At 39.6% G+C, this 22806-nt stretch overlaps 2 protein-coding genes across 2 annotated transcripts in view; both read right to left on the bottom strand.

The window, feature by feature from the left end:
- Positions 1 to 11840, bottom strand: part of cskl (c-src tyrosine kinase-like) — a 63330-nt gene extending 51490 nt beyond the window's left edge. Inside the window, exon 1 of the mRNA XM_074666811.1 lies at positions 11581 to 11840. The gene's annotated coding sequence lies outside the window, so the exon portion shown is untranslated. The remainder of the gene's footprint in view (positions 1 to 11580) is intronic.
- Positions 11841 to 15827: 3987 nt separating this feature from the next.
- Positions 15828 to 22806, bottom strand: part of LOC141788347 (enhancer of mRNA-decapping protein 3-like) — a 31049-nt gene continuing 24070 nt past the window's right edge. Inside the window, exons 6-7 of the mRNA XM_074667275.1 lie at positions 16765 to 16982; positions 15828 to 16387 (exon numbers count right to left, since the gene is read on the bottom strand). Coding sequence (XP_074523376.1) covers positions 16053 to 16387; positions 16765 to 16982 — 553 coding nt within the window. The 3' untranslated portion in view covers positions 15828 to 16052. The remainder of the gene's footprint in view (positions 16388 to 16764; positions 16983 to 22806) is intronic.

Below are 22806 nucleotides of genomic sequence, written 5' to 3'. Positions count from 1 at the left end.
TTTCAACAAATAAGGCTCCAAAATATAATATAGGGCCAGGAAAATAAGCTTTTTTTACGATTCAATTCTTTTACAATTTTTGGTGTGCTGATTTGGTATACATTGTGATTCTTCTTCTCTTCTTGTCTCGTCTTTAACACCAGACCATGTGAAAAGGTTAAATGATGATGTCTACCGACTGTATAAGGTATAAGGTAGGGATGAACAATATATCAGTATCAACATTGGTATCAGCCGGTGTTAGGGATGGATACCTTTCACATTTGAAACAATACAGTACTGATGCCCAGTACCTGGCAATCGGTATCGGTACTCAACAGTACCAATTTTCGTTACTTTTTTGTTTATATGGTAAAAAATATCAACTTGTGTAATAAAATATATACATATATATATATATATATATATATATATATATGTATATATATATATATATATATATATATATATATATATATATATATATATATATATATATATATATATATATATGTATATATATATATATATATATATATATATATATATATATATATATATATATATATATATATATATATATATATATATATATTTTTTTTTTTTCAATTGAACATATGTATTCTTCTGTATATAAGCTTGCAATGCTGTGTTCATGTCCAGCATGGAAATCCGCCTACCCTTTCACTCCTTCACACTCACAAGGATGCATTTAGGTACCTAAACATAGTACCTTTTGATTTCATGTGAATTGGTACCCCGTACTTTTGACAGAATTGGGTCGGTACCTATAAAAGTACCTTATTCAGTACCCATCCCTAGCTGGTGTCAGTCATTTTTTTAGCATATCAGTATTGGCCAATGTGTAAAAGTGGGCTGATATTTACTCATTAGCTGCCGGTCATTTTCAGAGCATCTTGAACGATCTTTGAAGACCCAAATAATATTGTTTTCTATGACTATGCAAACACCAAAACTACCAAAGAAGAGTGGACCTATATGTCTCTCTTCCTGTTTTTGATACAAAAAACGACAAAATGTACTTTTTAAAATGCGTTCATCTCAGGCTCCGTCCTTTGATCCTCTCCATGGTCATCATTTCTCATTTCTCTTTTTCTCATTGCGCCGCTCTTTCTCTCTGAACTACCTCAACACATCATCTCAGATTGTTTTTGTTTTTTCTTTTCACCAATTTTGGTATCTGTAAATATCGGTTATCGGCCATAACAGCAATATCAATATCAGATATCAGTATCTGCCAAAATGTTCATATAGGTGCATCCCTAATATCACATAAGAGTCAGCCTCAAGTAGTTTTTCAAGGGATGTGGCATCCCCACTTTTTCCAACACAGCTTGTAAACAAAAACTGAAATCAAGGATTAAAATTTAAAGAAAAAATAGTTTTTTTAACAAAAAAAAAAAAAACGCGGTTTAAAATCATGAAACAAAAAATACTGATACTTCAGTATATCATTTTTGTTCTCCAACCCTCTCCAATGCAAAAGACATATGGAAAAAAATGTGAGAGAAGACTTTCCGGAGAGCCTGATATTGTGCTCCACAAATGTTCATCATTATGACCAATGTGTGTCAAACTGTCAGACTTCTACCTTCTTGTTGATATCTTAAAACACTGCAGGGAAAAAACGCTCCTACAGAATAAATATTTACCAGAGCACACAGCTGTTTTGGTATTATGCATTAAAAAGGACATTTTAAGCCTCTGCAGAAAGTTTGACAGCATTAAAATCTTTGACAAACCTCATTTTATTTGACAAAAACAAGGTGGAGATCAAGCCTGCTACTAGTTCACACATATATACTCGGTATACTCACAGAGTGATGCTCACATAAGCCAAAGTAAGCAAATATTGACAGAAATAAATTTTGCTGCAACCTTTATTCAGATTGTTCGGAGTAATAAAAAATAAATGAACAATTTTCCCACTTTGACATTATGAACACTGACTGAGAGGTATGAAGCCACAATACAACCATGGTTACAAACTTGTGCATTCAGTGCATGAAGAGGATAAAACCTTCACATACATATATCTGATTCCATTGTCTCGTATCTACTGTACGCTTCCACTTTTAGAGCAACTTCCCTCTCAGTAACCCACCAGCACATCAAAACACGCTCAGATGAGGGTCATGGCCAGCAACATCTCCACACTGAGCAGATCTTCTGTTTTAATCTTTCAAATGAAATCATTGGGAGGAAAATTTGCCTTTATTAAAAAAAGATAGCCTGAAGGGAATTCCACACACAGAGAGCAGATCAAGTGAATTATTACTTTAATAGAAATCTCTGTATCAGAGAAGACCTAAATCAGGTCACTTTATTTTTCAGCACTCTCTGTGACATCAGTTAAGCAGACGGGCTTGCTGTATCTTTGAAGTGCATCTGATGACTCAATTTCACAAACTACTCCTGAGCGCACAGACCATCTGATAAAAGAGGAAGTGGTGGAGTCTCCCTGCTGAGATTCATTGTCATTATCACCACCGTCATCATCATGAGGGTTTCATCAGTTTTTCTTCTCTGGATGTTCACAATAGTTGCAGAGAATAATTTCTCTCTAAACTGATAAAAACCTCACCAGTGACTGCACAACTTCCTCTTTATCTGCCTGTAATGGCCTGAATCTGGGACACACAGGTGTTGTGTGTTGGGCAGCAGAGGCATCAGACCATGGAGGTAAGCTGCAGGTGTGATGACATGTGAGCACGTGTCACTATAAAACGCACTCTCTCTGATGTGAAAGGAGAACATATACACTACTTATAAATTGATTGATATTGCACAATTCTGAATTGTGAGCAAATATACTGCAAAGCTTAAATAATCTCTTTTTCTTAAAGAATATTAGATTTTTGGCAAGTGAAGTGTTGCTCTCGAGTCTTAAAACAGCTGTCTAAGAAACACAGTCCTGAATCTGCAGCCTCTGGGTCAGAGCAGACACACTGAAGAAGTTAACGATTACCTCACCGTGCAAAGCATGCTGGATACATAAGACTTAGCTGGGCAGTAGCATCACTGCTTTTCACCATAATAATGCATTTACAGAAGAAAACCACAACGCTATGTGAACACAGTGGAGGGCTGGTGTGTTGATTTGATCATTAACTTATATATTTATTGATAGCTGTGTGCCTGTCCTTATCACACAGCTATCAACAGTACCGCCAGCTGCTGTATAGGTAGCTGACAGGGGGGCAATAAAAGATTGTACCAGAATGAGCTGCACAACTACACAAAACTGCACATTGCTGGAAACAATTGGACTCTTCATTCAGAAATGGAAACTGCCTGAATACAGACAGCATCTTGAATAAAAGTTGGTATATAACAGTTGGACTGTCAGAAATACAAACAGTGGAGACATATCATCTATCCAACAATGCCATTTCTGAGCTTTGATTTTTTTAACTGTGGATATGTGTTTTCGCTGGCGTCACAGGTCTCCACCTGTTGTAATGAATGTTCATCTCCTGCACTCTCTGGAGAGCACAGGAGATGAACCTCCCTCCTTATCCACCAGCGGCTCAGTTGAACGACCATAGCCACAGCCGTCTGATTTCTCCAGCTCCATGGCTTCAAACTTCATTTTTGGTTCATGGCCACTCTGCTCTCCCAAACTTTCCATGGTGGCAGCAGGTAGCATGCAGCGGTAGCATTAAGTCGCATTTAAAGAGGGTTGTTTGCTGCTGTTATCAATTGCACACACAGTCTTAGTAGATCACCTACAACATGCCCACTAATAATAGAAGTAAAGTACCTGTTTTATTTATCTAGATTAGTTGTATAATGTTCTTCAGTACATCCGCTATGTTCAACCACTGACAAAAAAAAGATGAACCAAGTCAACAATAACCTTCTAACGTCTTCACAACTCAGGAGTAATGGGGCATTTAGGCTTGACAAAATAGTTATCTGATTTATATCGTGATAAATATCGATATCAACTGATATTAAAAAACTTATCGTGATAGGATTTTTCCTCATATTGTCCGGCCCTATATATGTTTTTTTTTTTTTTTGGTAAACCAATATTCTCATGTATAAAGACAGACACCCAGAACTGTGTTGAGGAAGCACCCGGGAACACTGCTTTACAAAAGCCTAAGTAAATGGCTCTCTAAATTAACATCACAGCAAAAAAATTCAGTGCCATCTATTTAAAAAATGGCTGCTGCTATCGGCTGTTTCCTGTAGTTAGTGGTCCTGTTAAACCAGCAAGATTCAATCATGTCAATGCTTTTTTAATCTATGCAGGATACACAATAGAGTGTCAAAAAGAGCATCTGACATATATATTTTTTTACTTGCGTTTCTCGACCCTGTTTACATTTATAAACAGGAGGCAGCAGTTGGTTTGAAAGCTGTGTTAAAAAAAACTTTTAGGTAATTGTCCTTTTATAAGTGAAACAGATGTCCAATTGTGTAGCATCATATCTCTTTATGATGAACACTCTCCTGCAGCATTAACTCAGAACCCGTTATTTCCGATCAACACAGTCAGGCTTTTGAAGATGTATTTTATGTTCAAACTCAACCTTTCTCATCACAAAGTCGTCTAAAATGAAGAAGAAACGGGACAGCTGAGGTTGCTTACTCGTGTCTTTTCATGGTAGACTCCTGCTCTTTATCAACATACAGCCGAACATGATTTGAGTGGACCTGCATCATGTGCATCTCCTCAAAGAAAAGATGCTCCAGGCTTCAGCTCTTCTACACAGATTCACTCACAGCAGGAAGTTTAAACCTGTCATCCTATGCTCAGCTCTTTCTATGTGCTCATTAATTCAATTCAGCTCTCACAAAACCCCCGATCAAGAGCTGCTGTTATCCAGCAGACTGGTTATTTGGATGGTAAACTATTGCTCATCCTGGTTCACGGGCAGCTCTGGTTGTGGGTGGATGCTGTAAATTGGGTGTAAACAAAGACTACATTAAAGCTGGTGACGTGGCAGATGCTGTTTGTAAAGCACCGCCTCACTCAGAAAATCATTACATTGATGATTTAACATTTCAGATGCAGACTACAGAAAATGAGCAGGCTAGTGTAGAGACTTCCGTCATTATGTCAGTTTCTTGTGTAATTATAAACTACTGAGTCATTATTTCAGGAAGGAAGGAAAATGTTTTGATCTATGTGCTTATATCAACAGGCACAAGTTGCAAGTGTGCAGCATTTCATCATTCACAAAGTGCTCTTATTAAAACGCTGTCTTTGATGCATCCATAGAGTTTCATGCAAGGCGTGTTCCAGAAATGTTAAAATGTTGGATCATCGTTATCCTTGTGTGGAACAGTCCCCGGTGGGAAATCTCTGGGAGCCGTGGGCGTAGTGAAAGACGAGGCATGTGTCCTGCCTGCGGCTCTGCTCATAGCCCACATTGTGCAGCTAGCCAGCAGGCGTGGTACTACAGGCCTCTGGCCTTCAAGAAGCTGCCTCACTGACCAGCCACTGCCCAGATGGAGAGGCTCGCTAAGATTGTGCGCGAAATGGCAGCCACAAAGCCACTATTCTGCTGGGCAGGGTGATCACCAGACGGGAGGGTTAGAGGGGTTTCTGCTATCACAGATCTGCAGGTTCTTATAAAAAAAAAAGAGTTCAGCAGTGTGAAAACTGTTAGTAACCAATCTGAAGGAGAGGCAGGCAACACTGTGAGCATTATTTTCTCATTGGTAATAACAGTGGCAAAGTGTCAGCACGCTACCTGACCATCACACCTGAATGAGTTTATAAAAGGTACTGCTGGACAAGAGGGTCTGATTAAAATTGGCGCTCTAATTCCTTCAATTTTTTTACTGTGGCTGAAGTTAGGGTTGTGTTCAGGATTGCACAGCTCCTCCACTCCAAAATCTGCAAGTTTGGTTCCTAAAGACAAGGCACAGGCACAGAAATATCATTTGCTAGTCACTGCTAACTAACTGAATAGTTAGACCACTTAGATTTAATTTAGGATACCTCGTTTGACCAAGGAAAGTTTGCATTTAGCCTCATTTTTTGTCTGTTTTTGGTAGAAGTTCCTCCCAAAACCCTTTGCTGCAGCAGACTTATCTCAGATTTTCTTCATTTCTGGATCTCTATTGCACCTGTTATCCCAGCAACAAACATTGGTGCTTTCTTTTTTTTTTTTTTAGATACTACATGGTGTACGTTTTTTATTTACTGTCTAAAAGCCAAGAGTTTTCAGATGCCCAACATACTATCTTGGGGGTGTTGCCTCAAATGACAAAACATCACTGCCTCTAATGAAAACAAATGGAAAGAGTTCCACGTTAAGATTAGTGTATTATCTCATGAGCTATTTAGTTTTGAAATATTAAAGGATTATTTTAGAATCACAACCTGACTAGGGATGGGCAGTGATATAGTATGCACAGTCATGTGAGAGCACTGGAAAGTTTGGTGCTGTCCGCAGATCAACAGTCAATGACTGGCTTCGCCACCTGGAAAAGTAAGTTTGATGATCGACGTGCAGAGCACTACAGCTCTCTCCCTCTTTGTCAAAGTGTAACGTTTGCAGGTAACTGTGTATGGGTGGGCGGTGGCTGTGGCGGCTTGGGGGGGATTATTTTTGAACAGTTACAAACAAAACTCAAATGGCTCTTTTGCCTGAAAAGTCCATTCATACGATAGACCTTGTTCTGTGTACAGGAGAATAGTCATGTTGATGCATCATGTGGACTGTTAAATCAAAAAAAGGAAAACAGATGAAAGTGCCAAATAAACCAGAACTTCTCCAGCCTGTATGGTTATGAAAACCCACCGCCAGAGCTACTGCTGAACAAGAGTTCCAAAAAAATAACCACCATTCACCACACCATCATCGGTCCTCCTCTAAACTCACCAGAAGTCATTATACATTTAAATGGGATGCTCTGCATTTATCCACTTGGACCAGAATTCGTCCACCAGATAGTGGAGTATGAGTCACGCCTGAAAAGATTCATGTTCCTGCAGCTTCAGAACCAAATAGCTGATGTTGCTCCCAGAGGCTGTTTGACTCTGTGTTGTAAACATCGAGCAGATGATGGGCAATTTCTACATCTTACATGCTCCATCACTTGTTAGCCCAATTCTGGGGGTTCACTGAGTCTGAACTTTTGAGACTGACCTTACTTCACTTTAATAACGTCACAAGAACTGAACTGGGAAGCCAGTCCTTAAAGTGATACTCCGGGATGGAACAAGTTGGGTCCTATCACAAGGTTTAGGGCAGAAATTACCCCTACAGCAGTGTTTTTGTGCAGCAGAAGCCCAGAGCGCACACACCAAACACCCTCTCCCTGCTCGTCTGCCGGTTTCCTCTGCACTCAGACGGGGCCATTTTTTACTTGACCAAAAACACAAATAAACGGACTCCCACCGAAAAAATCTGATATCGGTCTGCATTCATGCTTTATTTAGAGAATTTTCAGCGCGTTACTTTCACACAAAAACGCCGCTAAATAAGGCTCTAGTTCTCATCGTGTCTCTTCGTCCTGGCAGACTACCTGCGTTTGTTTATATCTAGCACGCCGCGCGCGCGGACTGATACACTAAGTGGCGAGCGCCTCGTAGCCAGCTGTGGCTCTGCAGCGGAGGTAGCGCCGTTTTACGACACAATGAGAACTAGAGCCTTATTTAGCTGTGTTTTTGTGTGAAAGTAACGCGCTGAAAATTCCCTGAATTAAGTGTGAATGCAGGCCGATATCAGATTTTTTCGGTAGGAGTCCGTTTATTTGTGTTTTTAGTCAAGTAAAATATGGCCCCGTCTGAATGGGGGGTCTGTAGTGTGAGCGCCCTGGGCTTCTGCTGCACAAAAACACTGCTGTTGGGGTAATTTCTGCCCTAAACCTTGTGATTAGGGATGGGTACCGAATTAGGTACTTTTTTAGGTACCCACCGAATTCTGTCAAAAGTACCGGGTATTGATTCATGTAAAATCAAAAGGTACCATGATTAGGTACCTAAATGCATCCTTGTGACTGTGAGGGAGTGGAAGAGTAGGCGATTTTCCATGCTGGACATGAACACAGCATTTCAAGGTGATATATAGAAGAATATATTTGTTTAATTGTAAAAAATATATATTTTATTATTGAACAAGTTGATATTTTTTACCACATAAACACAAAAAAGTACCAAAAATTAGTACCGTTGAGTACCGGTACCGATTGCCAGGTACCAGGCATCTGTATTGTATCTTTTTAAATGTGAAAGGTACCCTTCCCTACTTGTGATAGGACCCAACTTGTTCCATCCCGGAGTATCACTTCAAGACTGACTTGTAGAACAGAAAGCATCCTTTGAAAGAGACATGTTTAAAGTTACATAGCTCTTCAGGACCCCTTAGGAAAGCTGGTCTTTGGGAATGTTTTCTTTTGGTAAATCTGGAATACCCTCTGACATTTGGCTCAATTATCTTTTGTAGAAAAGTTGTAGTCAAATGTCAACCAGGTTTGGGCTTTGTAAACTGTAAGATATTCAGAATAATTGAGACAATAAAGCCCAAGATGATTGAAAATAACAAGTGTTCATATTCTGAAATGTGACACTATGAGCTGGAGCAGCAGGAATTGGTCTGACAAGGTAGTTGACTGGGATCAAAAAACACAAAAACAAAAAAAGAAAGGATGCTTTCAACGCTTACCAGCTGACAGCTCATAAAGCTGATGTTCACCATACAACGCACACTGTACTGTTTTACATGACACAATGTGAATAAAAGCTCTGAAGAGGAAGTGCAGCAGGTGCACTGCACATGCCCTGGCAGTATCACTTTCCACCTACAACTCATCTGAAGCAGACGATGACTCTGACCACCGCTTTGCATCGTACATCTTCAGAACCTCAGCAAAACTTGCACCAAAGTCAAAGACTATAAGCAGTAAAAGGTCATGCCCCATCGAGCACATTTTTCACAGCTACAAACACATTTAACTAGGCTGAAAAATGTCAGTAAATGCTGCTGAATGCATTCATGCACAGTAAAACAGCCTACTGTGCAGAGCATGTCTTTCACCATCTGTGATGTCCTGTTGCTCATGAGTGCCAGTATACTGCTAAGCTCTGCACCAAAGTCACCACAATAAATCCCTCCTCTGTCATTGCACTTGCTGATTAAAGAGACAGTGGACGTTGAAGAGCAGAGGCTGGAGGGGAAAAACGAACTAAACACGGTCATTGTGTTGAGGTCAGCAGGGCCCTGGACAGGCTTCAAATGTGCAATGAGATGGTCAGTGTGCAGACAGAGGAGCCATTACTCCCCTGCTGAGCGCATAAGCCCGGCTCAGGGCTTAAAGTAAGACAGGAACACAGCTCAGCTACTCATAGCTTTAAGGATCGACCAGACAACCATTCCCCCCCTCATAAGTCATTGCTGAAAAGAGGAGAGCTGACATGTAGCTGGGCTAACAGACATGTCCTGTCACCTCTAGTCCTTGTCAAGCTGTACCTCTATTAGACTACTCCAATCTGGCCATCACTCAGCTGCTGAAAGGAGGGGTGGGCTATTGACAAAAAGGAAATAGGAAATGGAGGAGCGTAATGATTTAGTCCACAAGTCTTCTGCCACCTTACGAGATGGGTCTGACCCCACAGATGGAGAGCTGTGCAGCCTGCATACAACTGAGCCCACAGCTGAGTCATGCTGTGTTTTGAGGACTGGTACATTATATTTGGTCGCACAGAAATTAATTCAAAATTCTGCTCTGGTGGAAAAAGAATGAACTCAAAATACTACTTTACAATCCCTCCATATCAGCAACAGCAGGTTAGCACTGACAGATGCAGCATAAGGATTCTTACATGCTGCAGTCTGGTTCAGCAGATTCTTCTGGGGATAATGGATGCCAAGCCCCCACACCCCCACTTAGCCTCGCCAATACTAGGAACAGATTTTGCTGATAGAAAAACCCAAAGCTGTCATTTTGCCTCATCGGCACTCTGCAAGAACCCCCGAGTTAAGACAGGTGGACACCATACTTAAGATTAGCATTAATTAAATCAGATTCAGAACTGACTTATGGAATACAAAGTCTCATTTCTGGTCAGCCTCAAACTGACTGCAGCAGTTAGTCTTAATCAACAAGATCCGGAGTTGTTTTACTTCAGAGCTAAAGAAGCAACACGTCTGATAATGCAGCTAAAGAGTCAATATGCTAATTATATTATTAATGTCAGGAAACAACCCAGGATTAACATTGGAAGTGACACAGTGTTACATCGCACAGCTGTCTGCACCTTAAACAATATAAGAACAGCACACAGACACTACATCGCTTTTGTCAGTCATGCCACAGCTTGCAGAGGTATGTACACTTCAACATCTCAGTACAACAGTCCTCCACTTTCAGTCCTCCACTGGGCGAGGAACTACCAAACAAAGGCAAAGCTGGAGACACAAGGGACATCATTCTGCACTGACTTATCAAATATCAACAATATGATGTCCTGCAGCTTCATCTAACCTTTGACCTCTGTGCAGAGGCTGCAAAAGAAACCATTTCTGTATGAGGGAACTCCATCATCACATCAGTGCTGTTGTCCTCTAAATCATACCATACTATCATTGTTAACAGCACGGTGAATCTGTATGTGGTTAGCTCTCAAGATTACACAAAAAAGCAAAAGAGAGGACTAACTTATCACACGATGTATCAAAACGACACGAGTGGAGAGATACGGATCAGTGTTTCCCCGGAGCAAGGGGCTGGACCTCAGATTCAGCCTTTTGCTGTAGCGCAGAGCGGAGGTGGCTAAACCCGCTAAGTCCATCATCGGACAGGACCATTCTTTCGAGCGATTCTCTCCTATTCCGGCACTGGTTCAGAATTTAATTTTCCAAATGCACGAGTGGTATTAAAGCATTTATCCTAACACGCGAGATTAAAATGTACCCTTTGAGCCCCTCTACACTTGGGTACATGGTAATTTCCATCCAAAACTGCGCATCCCTCGCTGCCCAAATGTTGCATGAGTTCTGGTTTTACTGACTTAAAACTGTCTTTCTATGCTTCCCTGCAGCACCGGGTTTAGCTGTAAAGACTAAAGAAAAACAGGGGATGTAATAAAACCTGAATGACAAGACCACAAAGCCGAGATCGAGGTAGGCAAGAGGGGGAAAAGTGGGAGAGGAAGGTGGGTGACTCACAGGTTTTGGACAATCACCCATAACAAGATTACTGTAAGAGGTATGAACTTAAAAAAAAAACCCATTATTAATTCAAATGGTGCTTGGCATTCAGATGGTTTTAGTTGAGTAATTGTGAGAATTGGACAGAGGGGTAAAATCTGCATGGAACTAATAGCATGCATCTGTCCGATAATGGATCTAGCACCCATACACCAAACGTTAACTAGCCGTTAGCTTAATGCTAACGTTTTCAAACAGGTTAAAATAAGCTCCGTCCAGTCAAACTCGTCTGTTTCAACGTCTTAGTGTACTAACTGAAAAGTTAATCTTACACATACAGCAATGAAAAAGCCCACTAATGACATCCTCCATGTGCACTATGCTGAATCTTCCAGGCTGAAATGTTGTTGCAGCGGCAACAGCAACACAACGAGACAAAACAGTGACTGCGCTGAGGGCAACTCACCCTCAAGATTTCTCTGTACTGTCGACCAGATGTTGCTGCAAATTAGCGATGAAGGCCCATGAGGAGGACTCCTTCGATCAGGGGCATCCAGGTTTAAAGGCGTAAAGAGCAGACAATCCCAAAACGTGGCTTTGCTGTGACGGTCGACCGTGCCCGGTCTGCATATGTGTGTGTGCAATGTTTGCGTGTGCGAGGCCTGCTGCTGCTTCTGCTGCTGGACGAAATGGTCTCCGCTCCGTCAACACAACACGCATGCGCAGAAGAGGAGCACAGCCGTGGGGCGAGCGGTCTGTGAGCACAACCGTGTGGCCAACAGGTGAGAGTGTCACCTGATGACTGACTTGTTACTGTGGGAGATTTTACTTTGATCAAGGCTATGATGGTGTCTATATTTCTATATATCAGTTTAACTATACTTTTGAATTTTGATTTTTAAAGTTTGTTATGCTTTTCTTAGTTTTTATTACTGTTTATTTATCTAAGTTATGATTCATATTTACACAATAATTGTATGAATAAAAAATAATAATAATAATCATAAAAAAAACACAATACTTTTTAAAAAATGTGTAAAATACTAAAACACAATCATGACTATCCACAAAAGACAAGCCAAAGATATACTATCAGCCAAAATTGGGTCTGTCCTATATGAATAACATAAATTGACAAACACTAAATACATTTTGTTTTACTTAATGAACAGTATACTGTTTGGGTAAGTTATAATTTCTTTACAAAGCCTTTGTTAAAAGTCCAGATTTGTGAACAATAATATTTTCAGCTTTCCAGTATTTTATTGATTTTTGCACATTATCATAACCTTGACCCTGGAATGTCTCCCTAATGTAATTTTAATCTAGTGTCTTCTGAGGAAGCCTTGCTATCATCTCAACACTTTAAAATTGATGAAATAAAAATGTGCAAAATCTCCTCTCAGAAAAAGTATAGGCTCACATTAAATGTAATGATAAAAATCTAATTAAAATTGTCAGTTACCTGTAATTGTTATTGGTGTTTTCTATCAAAGTATGCATTGATATCTTATTGTTTATTCTGCTCTCTTTGAAACTTACTACCTAGTATTTTTCATCTTTTCTATTACTGTTCCTTATTTAAACAAGGTGCATTCTTCAGTTCTTTGCCATTTTGAATGATCTCTGTCTACAACAAAAAAAGACACCGCTCCGTACTATCACATGACTAAAACACAGCTGTTCTTAGGATAGGTTGTAATTCATTTAAGATGTTCAGACTGCACTTCTACACAGGTGGTTTTGAGAGACATCTCCCTGGGGATAATTTATGTGGGTTAAGTTGAAGGTTTCTATGTAGTGATCAAAGGCAGCTGTGCTGCAGGAGATGAACAAGCACACACAGAAAGCGAAATTTATGGAGTCTCAAATCCTGTAGGTGGTTATTTCCGATACAAAAATTTGATTAACGTTGATACATAGAATAACTGTTCCTACAATTATACAACCAAACACCAAGAAAAGATATTGCCCTTATTTAGTAAGTTCTGACTGTTTGGTTTTCATTGTAGACCAATTTATCATAACAGTAAAGTCATAGGTGTGACAAAGAACTAAATGATGGCTTTACTCCCCCAGATGAATGAGAGTGCCCATGGTTTATGTTACCCATATTTGTGCCACGAGATGACAAGATATGATCCAATATGATGAGAGTCATTAAATACCAATTCAGAGGGCATTAACAAACTTGAATATTTTAAAGTGCTACTGCAGCATAACAAATGCAACTGTCATTTGTGCGTCAAAGGGGTATCAGAGGCTTTACCAAGTTTTACAAGTTCAATTACGAAAACATGCAACTTAGCTCCTGTGGCTCATTCTGGGGGTGGGGGATTTCCCCAAAACATTTAACCAAACTATAAAACAGGTATTATTTACTCTATCAATTAGAAGTGTCACAGAAGAAGTTTGCGGGTGTAAATGAATCACTGCAGTGCACAACTTACCTCCAGACACATGCTCTTAGGACTGTAAAGGCTCACTGTCACAGACAAAGTAAACAGGGCCTTTTGCTAAAAAAGTTTTTTTTATGAATCAGTATCACCACCAGCAATAGACCCAATGACTGAAGGTCTTATGGAAGCTCAAAGTAGATATTCATCCACACATCTAGGGACAGGTATCAAATTAGGTACTTTTATCGGTACCAACCGAATTCTGTCAAAAGTACTGAGTTCCGATTCAGAGGAAGAGTAGGCGATTTTCCATGCTGGACATGAATTCATGAATTCACATAAACACAAAAAGTACTAAAATTGGTACCGTTAAGTACCGGTACTGATTGCCAGGTACGGGGCATCAGTACCAGATGGTTTCAAATATGAAAAGTACCCATCCCTTAACACATCTAATCACATCTGCCCATTATAACCAGGGCTTTGGTTTCCCATGACGTGCACTGCTGTTGCAAAACCACAAAAAAAACAGGCAATGGCTGCACTAACTCTAATAATGTGAGCAATGGTAGTATGGCACATTGTGGTCCAACCTAGCACATCCAGCAGCATATTCAGCATATGATGATAGCTTTCACAAAAATCATGACCCAGTTCATCCATAGCAGTTTTGAAAGATTTCTTTTATTCAATTGGTATGTGGAAAAAAGCACCCACTTTCCATGTAGCACCTGGGTTTGTAACATGATTCAGCTTGAGCCTTTGTAAAGCTCAGATGTATTTGCAGATTTATTGTGTGTTGAACTGCTCTCCCTACTGATGAAGTTATAAGCACACTGTTGATTAAGTGTTTTATGTTTCAAAGGTTTACATTTTTTTTTGCACTCATAGAAGAGGCTACGCCATCAAAAACCAAGTAGACTGTCAATAAATACCAAAACCTTGTGTACAACATTTTTACACATTCAGCTGTGCTACTATAAGGCTAAAATCTTCTTAGAACTGAATTAACTTTTTTTGAGAGTTTTCCTCATTCCAGTTGGTCTCCATGTAAGACTTCTACCAAATCAATGAGAAAAATGTTTCTACCTTTAGATAATCTCTGTTGTAGAGGAATAAATTTCCCTCTGTAATAGAGAAGGAAAGGTATAGCAGTTCAGAGAGGCTGCCTGTGTCTCTGTGTGGAGTCTCTCAGGCATTTGTTAAATATTTAATTTACATTTATATTCAGATTTCCTTTTCAAAACTTTGTTGAAGCAGGAAGACTGAAAACTTCATCTACCTTGCCTCCAGCACTGCAAACCTGGATCTTGGCCATTTTCTGGTTTGTGTAAAACTCTCAGGTTTGGATTGATCATGTGATGTTTTTTGTGAAGCACAGTTAGGGATTTATTGAACAGAAAGCATAGGAATTACTTTGGTGAAAACCTCCTAGCTGTCATTCAAACTTGTGAGCAGTTGTTTTGATTCTCAGGCTTTTACTTCAGGTGAAAAAGAGTTCATTGAAAGTTCAGGATTTCTTACCTACAAAATTTGAATACTGCATATCTGACAGCTGAAGATTAAAGGTAGTTAGAGGCCAATGCACTGACCAAAAGGGGAGACGCTGGCTGTAGGGGTCATTTCACAAGATTTGGCTGAGTCTGATGTGTCAAAAATGGAAAGGGTTTAGTCATTAGGTTTCACAATACCTTGCTAGCTGTAATCTTGGGAGATTAACCTGGTCTAAGATGTTCTTGGTCCTTGGAATGTGTGATTGAAATTCCTGTCAAATGCACAAGAGTTCAGAAATCCAAAAAGATTATCCTCCAAGGTCTGCCACCACTTTTAATTTTCAGTGTCAGTGGTTAAAAACTCAAAAGACCCAAAGTGCAAAATATTTTTTTTTCTTTTTCATACATTATTCCTGAGATGTGTTCCAATAATAAATACAAATATATATCCTATGTATCATCACCTTTCTATAAAAGCATGCAACAACAAATACAAGTCAAACTGCACCCTTTAAACAGTGTAGAAATAATTGAAGTGAAAGTCACTGGACCAGTCACCTGTGGTCCAGACGAGGGCTTGATGTAGGTTAGCAGACAGCTTCAGTCTGAGCAGTGCTCCAGGGTCACGGGGTCAGAATAAGACCCTGCCTGTAATCTGAAGGAGGAAACAGGAAGTGTGTCTCTGCTGCCCTGGCTGGTCACAGGGTCAGAAGGTATAGATAGACTCACAGTGGTCAGCGTTTTATAAACGTATTCACCTCGTTACACAGAGCCCTTATCAAAACACACCAAAGAACAGGAAACCTTTCCCTCTTAAAAACAAGAGGTGTCGCACGCAACATGCGGCTGCCCCTGGGAGTTTCCAGCGGATATGGAAAAAAAATCCCCCACCATGTGCTTTCAGATGTGCTGTGAAGTGTTAGAGCTTAAGTTTTGTAACTAAGGTTGTTTTGGTCAGGTATGAGCTTTTCAGCCACGTACACACAGGTAACTCTACCTCCTTTTTGTCCATTTGTAACTCAGTACCATGTATCAGAGGAAAGATTTTAGGCTGGGTGGAGGGGTATTACAAATTTACATCCAAAAGGTGAGTGATAGCTGATTCCCACCTCCTGGAAGACCAGTTTAGGGATGCCGATGTCACAGAGGTAGACCCTGCTCTCTGTCTCAGCTAAAGGAAGAGGAAGGCCCAAAGAGAGGGTCCACTTGGCTTCAATGTTCTGACACTGCTCACTGACCGCTGGATCAATACTCAGGACTGGAGCCCTGTTACTGTTGGCCCAGTCTGCTGCTGTTTGGTACCAGGACTGCTCCCTCAGCAGATGGTTCTCATGGCAGTCCAAGCAGTTGATTAGCAGATCCACAGGGCTTGTTGGGAGGTCTGGAACAGAGGGAGAGGAGAAGAGTTTCAGACTTTGATGACAGAAAACACTTAGTTGGGTCATGAGCTGTTGAAAAGGAGATTATCTCAAATGTTTACTCAAAGTAATAAGAGAAATAATTAAAAATGGTCCACAAATCATGTTATAAATCCTCCTGATCCACTAGAGGGCATCATTTATCTTAACTGCTCAGTCCTCAGAAGCCACAAAGCTGATCCCAAAACACGCTGAAAGTGATGTTTACATTCATCCCTTCAGAAATAGATCAGTACACACACAGACACACACAGACACACACACATCGTCCCTTTTATTAATGTCCCTGAATCCTGAGTGGTCAGAGATTTAAATATCCACTGTATTTTGAGTGGTCTACCTTTGACAGTGGCCACCTGCTTGCCGCTGGTCCGGCTGAACAGGGTGACCTCACTCGTGACAGTCTCCTGCATCTTGAGAAAGTTAGGCAGAAATAAGATGACCTCCACGTCATGGTTGGCCAAGTGTCGACCACAGCTGATGCCCTGAGCCCCTTGGATGTGCGGCCCGCATAGGATGACCACAGTGGGCCTCTGGTGGACGTTTTTTGGGGTGAGTCTAGAGAAATGCAAGAGATTACAAGGTTAAAATACTATCAAAGACAACTGCATGTCACCAAACATGACAAATATGTCATCAGGTGATGCTGCGGGGTGGCTGATTTCTCAGCCGTGTTAAGCCTCAATCGACGTCAACAAAAGACACGACTGTTCAGGGACATGAGGAGTCCTTGATCCTATGCATGCAATCTTTAATAAATTAATTCATTAGCTTAAATTTGCTTTTACTCTTAAAGCTGAATGAAATAATAATTTATTTATTTCTAAGAGTTATGATTGTAAGTAAGTCCAGCATTTTGTAAAGATATGAAACGCAAAAGCTGAACAAGAGCCCTATTTGTTTGTGTAATTAATTAATTAATTAATCACTTTTCCATTTTTGATTAAAGGTATTTGGTAATTATTCATGCATTTAATATTATTTCAATATAACAGTTTGTTTTCATCACATTAAAAAGTTTTTGTTCTGCATGAAATTCTTCATGGCTTTTATAAATCATTTTGGTGCGGAAGGTTTAATGAAGGTCATTCTGTCAATCTCAGGGGTGGATTTGTGCTCACTCAAAGATTGTGTCCTGAAGGCAGTACTGATAATGTTCAGTACAGTTTTTATACTTAATATTAACCTGGGTCCCTGGCTCAGGTGGGGGCATTAATAGCAGCAAAACAGATAAAGCAGTTAATAGAGCAAAAAGAAAATGTATCGGAACACGCTGTGGATTAGCTGACATTTTTAATATCCAAGTACAAAGATGCAATGATTTTCTCAAACCACGTCTCAGAGAAATTTCATATTAAGGTGTTTTATTTTTATTAAGGTGTCTTAACTAGTATCCTACATATCTCCAATTTTTTTATCAGTCAATCATCCTGTTCAAAAGAAAGCACATTGGGTATTGTTTTATAAATAACACTGAGCATGGATCAGAGAAAACAGAAAAGAGGCGTCCGGGGTGATCTGAGGATAATTTGTAATGAACAAGGTGAAGTCACAGAAAATAAGACTCTCTTAGCAGCCAATGATCAGCTGATTAGACAAGAGCTGTAGTCTGCTTCATGAGAAAACACAGACTAGACAAAGAAAAGAAAATGTGGATCATCAAAGAAAGGTTTCCTTGTTAGTAGTGTGACACTTGGGACTTAACAAAAGCTCTACATTCTTAAATCCATCGAGTACACAGTTAAGAATGTTGGTCTTATTAAACAAAACAACACCAAACATGAGTTTAGATTTATAACCTAGATTAAATAAAATATTTATTTGATCACCAACAGAAACTAATCTACTACGACAGCTTATAAAGAGTTGGACAAACAGAGATAAACTGTTAACATAAACAATTAAATTAAAATAATAAATAAAGAGAGAAAATGATAATTGTTTATTATGGTGCACTGTTAATGTAATGAATTCCGTCTGTTTAGACTGAAACATGCTGTAATCTGGAAAGGAATATCATCTGAAATGTAACAGGCTGAAAAAGTAAAATGCATTATGGGAACCCTGACATGCCCTCATTAACCTATTATTTGTATTTATTTTAAAACTTTTTGAGCTGGAGAAATAACATGTCAATGACTGTGTAAAATCATCTCTCCTTCTGAACTCTGATGATACCAATGGTTCATGCTCTCTTCACTCCGCTCAGGATTTTATTCATAAGCTCTCTTTCTACAAACCTTCTTACTTACTGCACATATTAGCACCATGTAGTGTCTTTGATCCTGGTGTTACAATACAACTTTACACCCGATCTGAGCTCACAGTGGCTCCAGTGTTAACTTGAGACATGCAAGTATTACTGTGTTAAAGCGATAAAAGAATCTGAGACAATACATGTGTTTGTCATATGAGCCTCTGCGCTCATGTGCTTTGATCTTGAACAAGCTCTCACCGCTCTTGAAGGTGCAGGTAAACAAACCCAAGCACGACTACTTGTCTTTATATGACCTGTTTCATATTAATGCACAGGCTCCTGACCCGCACGCTCATCCCTCAGGGGGGGTCAAGGTTAACGCCAGCTCTCTCATGTAGAAACATGGTAGTAAAGATGATTGCCATGGAAACCAGAAAACATGACATGAAAACAGAGAGCTGCACAGACCAGCTCTGATTGTATAACTGCTCAGGCATGGATGTTTGGCACCTTGTGGCGCATTCTTCTTATAATTAAACAGATGACATTGGCTCTGTCTGCACTGAGCTATAAATCAGATTAACTGCGTTCTTTTCCTTTGGACAGCCCACAAAGTCAGCCACTTCAATCAGCAGTAAAGAAGACCCAGGACAATATCCCTTTTTATCAGTCACTTTATGCATCATTGTACCAGGAGCAGAGACACGGCAGACTATGTACTCAAGATACTGGGTCTCAAAGTAAACTTTCTTGACCTGATTTACCTGCACGTCTTCTTCTGTCTGATACAAAATGAACTGACTAAAGTGAGCAGTTTCACAGTTAAAACCTGCTCCTCCTACACTTACCGAAAATGTTGCTACCTTCATCTAACAAGCCAACATAAGTCATCCATACAGTTGAATGGAAGAGTGTCAAAGACAGTGACATGACTGTAACACTTTATGTTGGTCTGGATGTGTAAATGTACTCATTTTTTGAGATATTGCTACCAGTATTGAGCCTTCTTTCCTCTTTGTCTGTTGCTACTTTATTGTTGATGTATTATTTCCTCTTGTTTAGTAATTATTTCATTGACTAGGCCTTGAACACCTCATAAGGTAGCATGATGACTTTTAGCTTGCAAAATAGCAAATTCCAGTATGGATTTCAGCATGAGGTTAATATTTCATTATTAACTAGTAGGCTCTCCAACAGAGTTTGGTTGCAATAACCTCCACAGTTTTGAGAAGAGGAGGAAGATGACTGTTGGCTGCAGTAGCTGAGTTGAGATTTTTGATGGACTGTGGCTGAATTTGCCTTAGGGTTGGGAGAAAACATTGGTTGTATCAAGGGCGAGGATTTTTTGTTTGCTGATTTAAATGGTGACTTTTTTGTTAAAAAAAATGTTTTCTTTATTTAAATTCTTTATTTTAGTCTTTGTTGCTGTTGTTTATAAGCGGGGACGGAAAAAAGTTGAGATGTCAGATCCCCTGAATATATCCTAAAAAACTGACTCACCTGATGTGCATTTTTGGGGGAAAATGTGGCCCCTGATATAGTCTGCAGACATCATCATTGTTTAACTTTTTCACAAGGTCTGGTGTTGAGAAAGGGAACTAAGAATCGCAAAAGTCGGAAATATCAAAGAGTGGCATCCCAAAAATCGTAAAAGAATTGAATCATGACAATAGCATATCATCCCAACCCTAATTTTCATGCACAGTTCAGTTGTGCTAACCCATAGAAGTTTGCTTTGGCTGGAATGAATTCTAAACATTAATTTCATGTTGCTACTTTTCTTTCTTTCACTTTGGTAAAATCTGACAGACTTAAAACCTATATTGATTTTCAGCAATCCATGAAAGTAGGGATGCACAATATTATCCGCACAATATCGGTATCTGGTAGCTGATAAAAGCTTAAAAACACGTTTATCGGTATCGGCAGATATGAAAATTTCTGCCAATAGACACAGCCGATAAGGTTCTATTCAGTTAGGATTGTAATTATTTTCCATCTGAAAAATAAGCTCCTTAAATAAAATGTAGCACTTCATTTATTTGCACTGCAGAGCTCTGTGTCTGTCACCAGGTTGTTACAGTAGCTCTAAAATAATCAAATGCAACTTGGTTATGTTTAAAAATGCATTGTACATTTAAAGTTCAATTGATCTAAAGAAATTATTTTTCTGTATTTCAATACTGAATGTCTTGAGTTTGAAAAAATAATTCATTTCTTATTTATGGTAAAATCAAATGTTTTTTGTCTTGTTTTATGTGTGTTTCTTAAACAAATAAGACCGTCACAATAAGAGTAACATATAAATTCCAGTACAGGATAGACTTAGCTTTCTTTACAGTGAAAAAAACAAACAAACTTGTGATTATCGGTATCGGTATTGGCCAAAAGGGGTTTTGATATATCGGCATATCGGGTATCGGCAAAAATCCAATATCGTGCATCCCTACTTGAAAGTACCTGACTACCCAAGGTTTTCCTTTGTGTAGTTTAAAACCTGTCAGCTAGAAATTCCATGTAATTGAAAAACAAAAAAATTAGTGGGACAACCTCAACATCTGTATTGGGAAACCACTTGTATAACTGGAGGCAGTAGCACTCTCATACTCTGGAGAGGAGATTTGTATATTGATGAAATATTTCTATCATTTGCTGATTGGGCTGTAATTTATGTCTCATGCTCCTTTTCCTTTTTCTTTATGCATGTTGAAGCCCTTCTTTCAACCTGTGTATGATCCACCAGCACCAAAAACAAATTCTTGTAAATTTCCCCCAGTCTTAAGATTTTGTTTTGGAGTGTTTATGAAGGAGGCTAGGGGAAAGTTCATACAATGCACGACCTCACACAGGTAAAACCACACCCCATCGAGAGTTCACAGAATGAAACTGTTGAAAGACAAGTTTTGTTGGAAATGTAAAACAGAGGTGGGAACTTTCTTCAGTTGTACTTGGGGAATGTTCTCTTGTTGCACCTCCTGGGGTATAGTTGTTGCAGTTCTGAGCAGCTGGATCCTTTGACCACAGATTTATGTCTCCTGGGTGACACACATCAAATACCAAATATTTCAAAGAGTGCTTCTGCTGGTATTAAGGCTGAATTTTTGTCACTGTGTACAAAACTATAGAAGACTATGGAAAGCTGACAGAAGACACAGTTTGAAAAGTTGTGTTGATGCAGTGATAGAGGCAGCACCTTATGAGTCCATGCTGCACAGACTGAAAGGGGGACTCAGAAGTTGGGACCACCTCCATATATTATAGGATCCACAAGACATGACAGCAGAATCAGTGAGCTCAAAAGTGTTTGGTTTGGGATTTTAATTTTGATTAAAATTAATTGAGCTGGGTTTGATCCCCATCCCTAGAAAACAGCAGATGTGCTTGATTAGGTATGAGAATTGACAAAAAGTTAAATATAGATGTTGTAATTTTAGATGTATATTATAATTTTTGTATACTAAAGGTTTTTGAGTAATGTCACTAAGTTCACTTCACAAGGTTTTATATTCACATACTTTGTTTCACAAGTTTTAAAGTAGATTTTTCCGCTGTGCAAAGGCAAGGTCATTTTACTGATAAAGAGAACAGCCAGGTTCATCCTCGTCACCCTTCTACCCCCCGTTTTTCTTTCTTCTCACACAGACACACATAGGATAACACATTTTCTGAAGAGACATGTGTGTCCGTTGGCGCAAATGTTAATATTTTTTGCCAATAGCAGACAGTTACATAGAAGGCTAACTCTATAGCTGCGTTTCCACCAAGCAGTCCGGGTCGGTTCAGTACGGTTTGGGACTGTTTGGGACGGTTTGGGACAGTTTGGGACAGTTAAGTCTGATTCCGTTTGTGTTTCCACAGCAAACTGTGCCCTCTTGTGGTGGGCGGCGTGTAAGCCGGATGCAGGAAGCCTCAGCTGGTAAACAATAGCGCGACACCGTAGCAGCTTACCCCGCTATTAAATCCAACTAAGAAGAAAACGCGACTCAGTAAACAAAGAGCACGGATGGAAGACATGCAGTTTTTCGTCCTCTCTGTGATATTCATGTAACTCTCTGTTACAAAGTGTAATCAAGCTTTGTTTCAGAGAAGACTGTGTGCCGCCAGGAGAAATGCAGCCGCTGTCGGGGTGAGTGACAATTCTTTTGACCAATCAACCGTCTGCAGTGTGTTGCTCCACCTTCCGAG

This window comes from Halichoeres trimaculatus, unplaced genomic scaffold (assembly GCF_033239565.1).
Source record: "Halichoeres trimaculatus isolate MK-OKI-2021-1 unplaced genomic scaffold, fHalTri1.1 fHalTri1_scaffold_3, whole genome shotgun sequence".
NCBI lineage: Eukaryota > Metazoa > Chordata > Actinopteri > Labriformes > Labridae > Halichoeres > Halichoeres trimaculatus.
The sequence above is the reverse complement of the archived record's forward strand: the minus strand, read 5'-3'. Positions and strand labels throughout refer to the sequence as shown.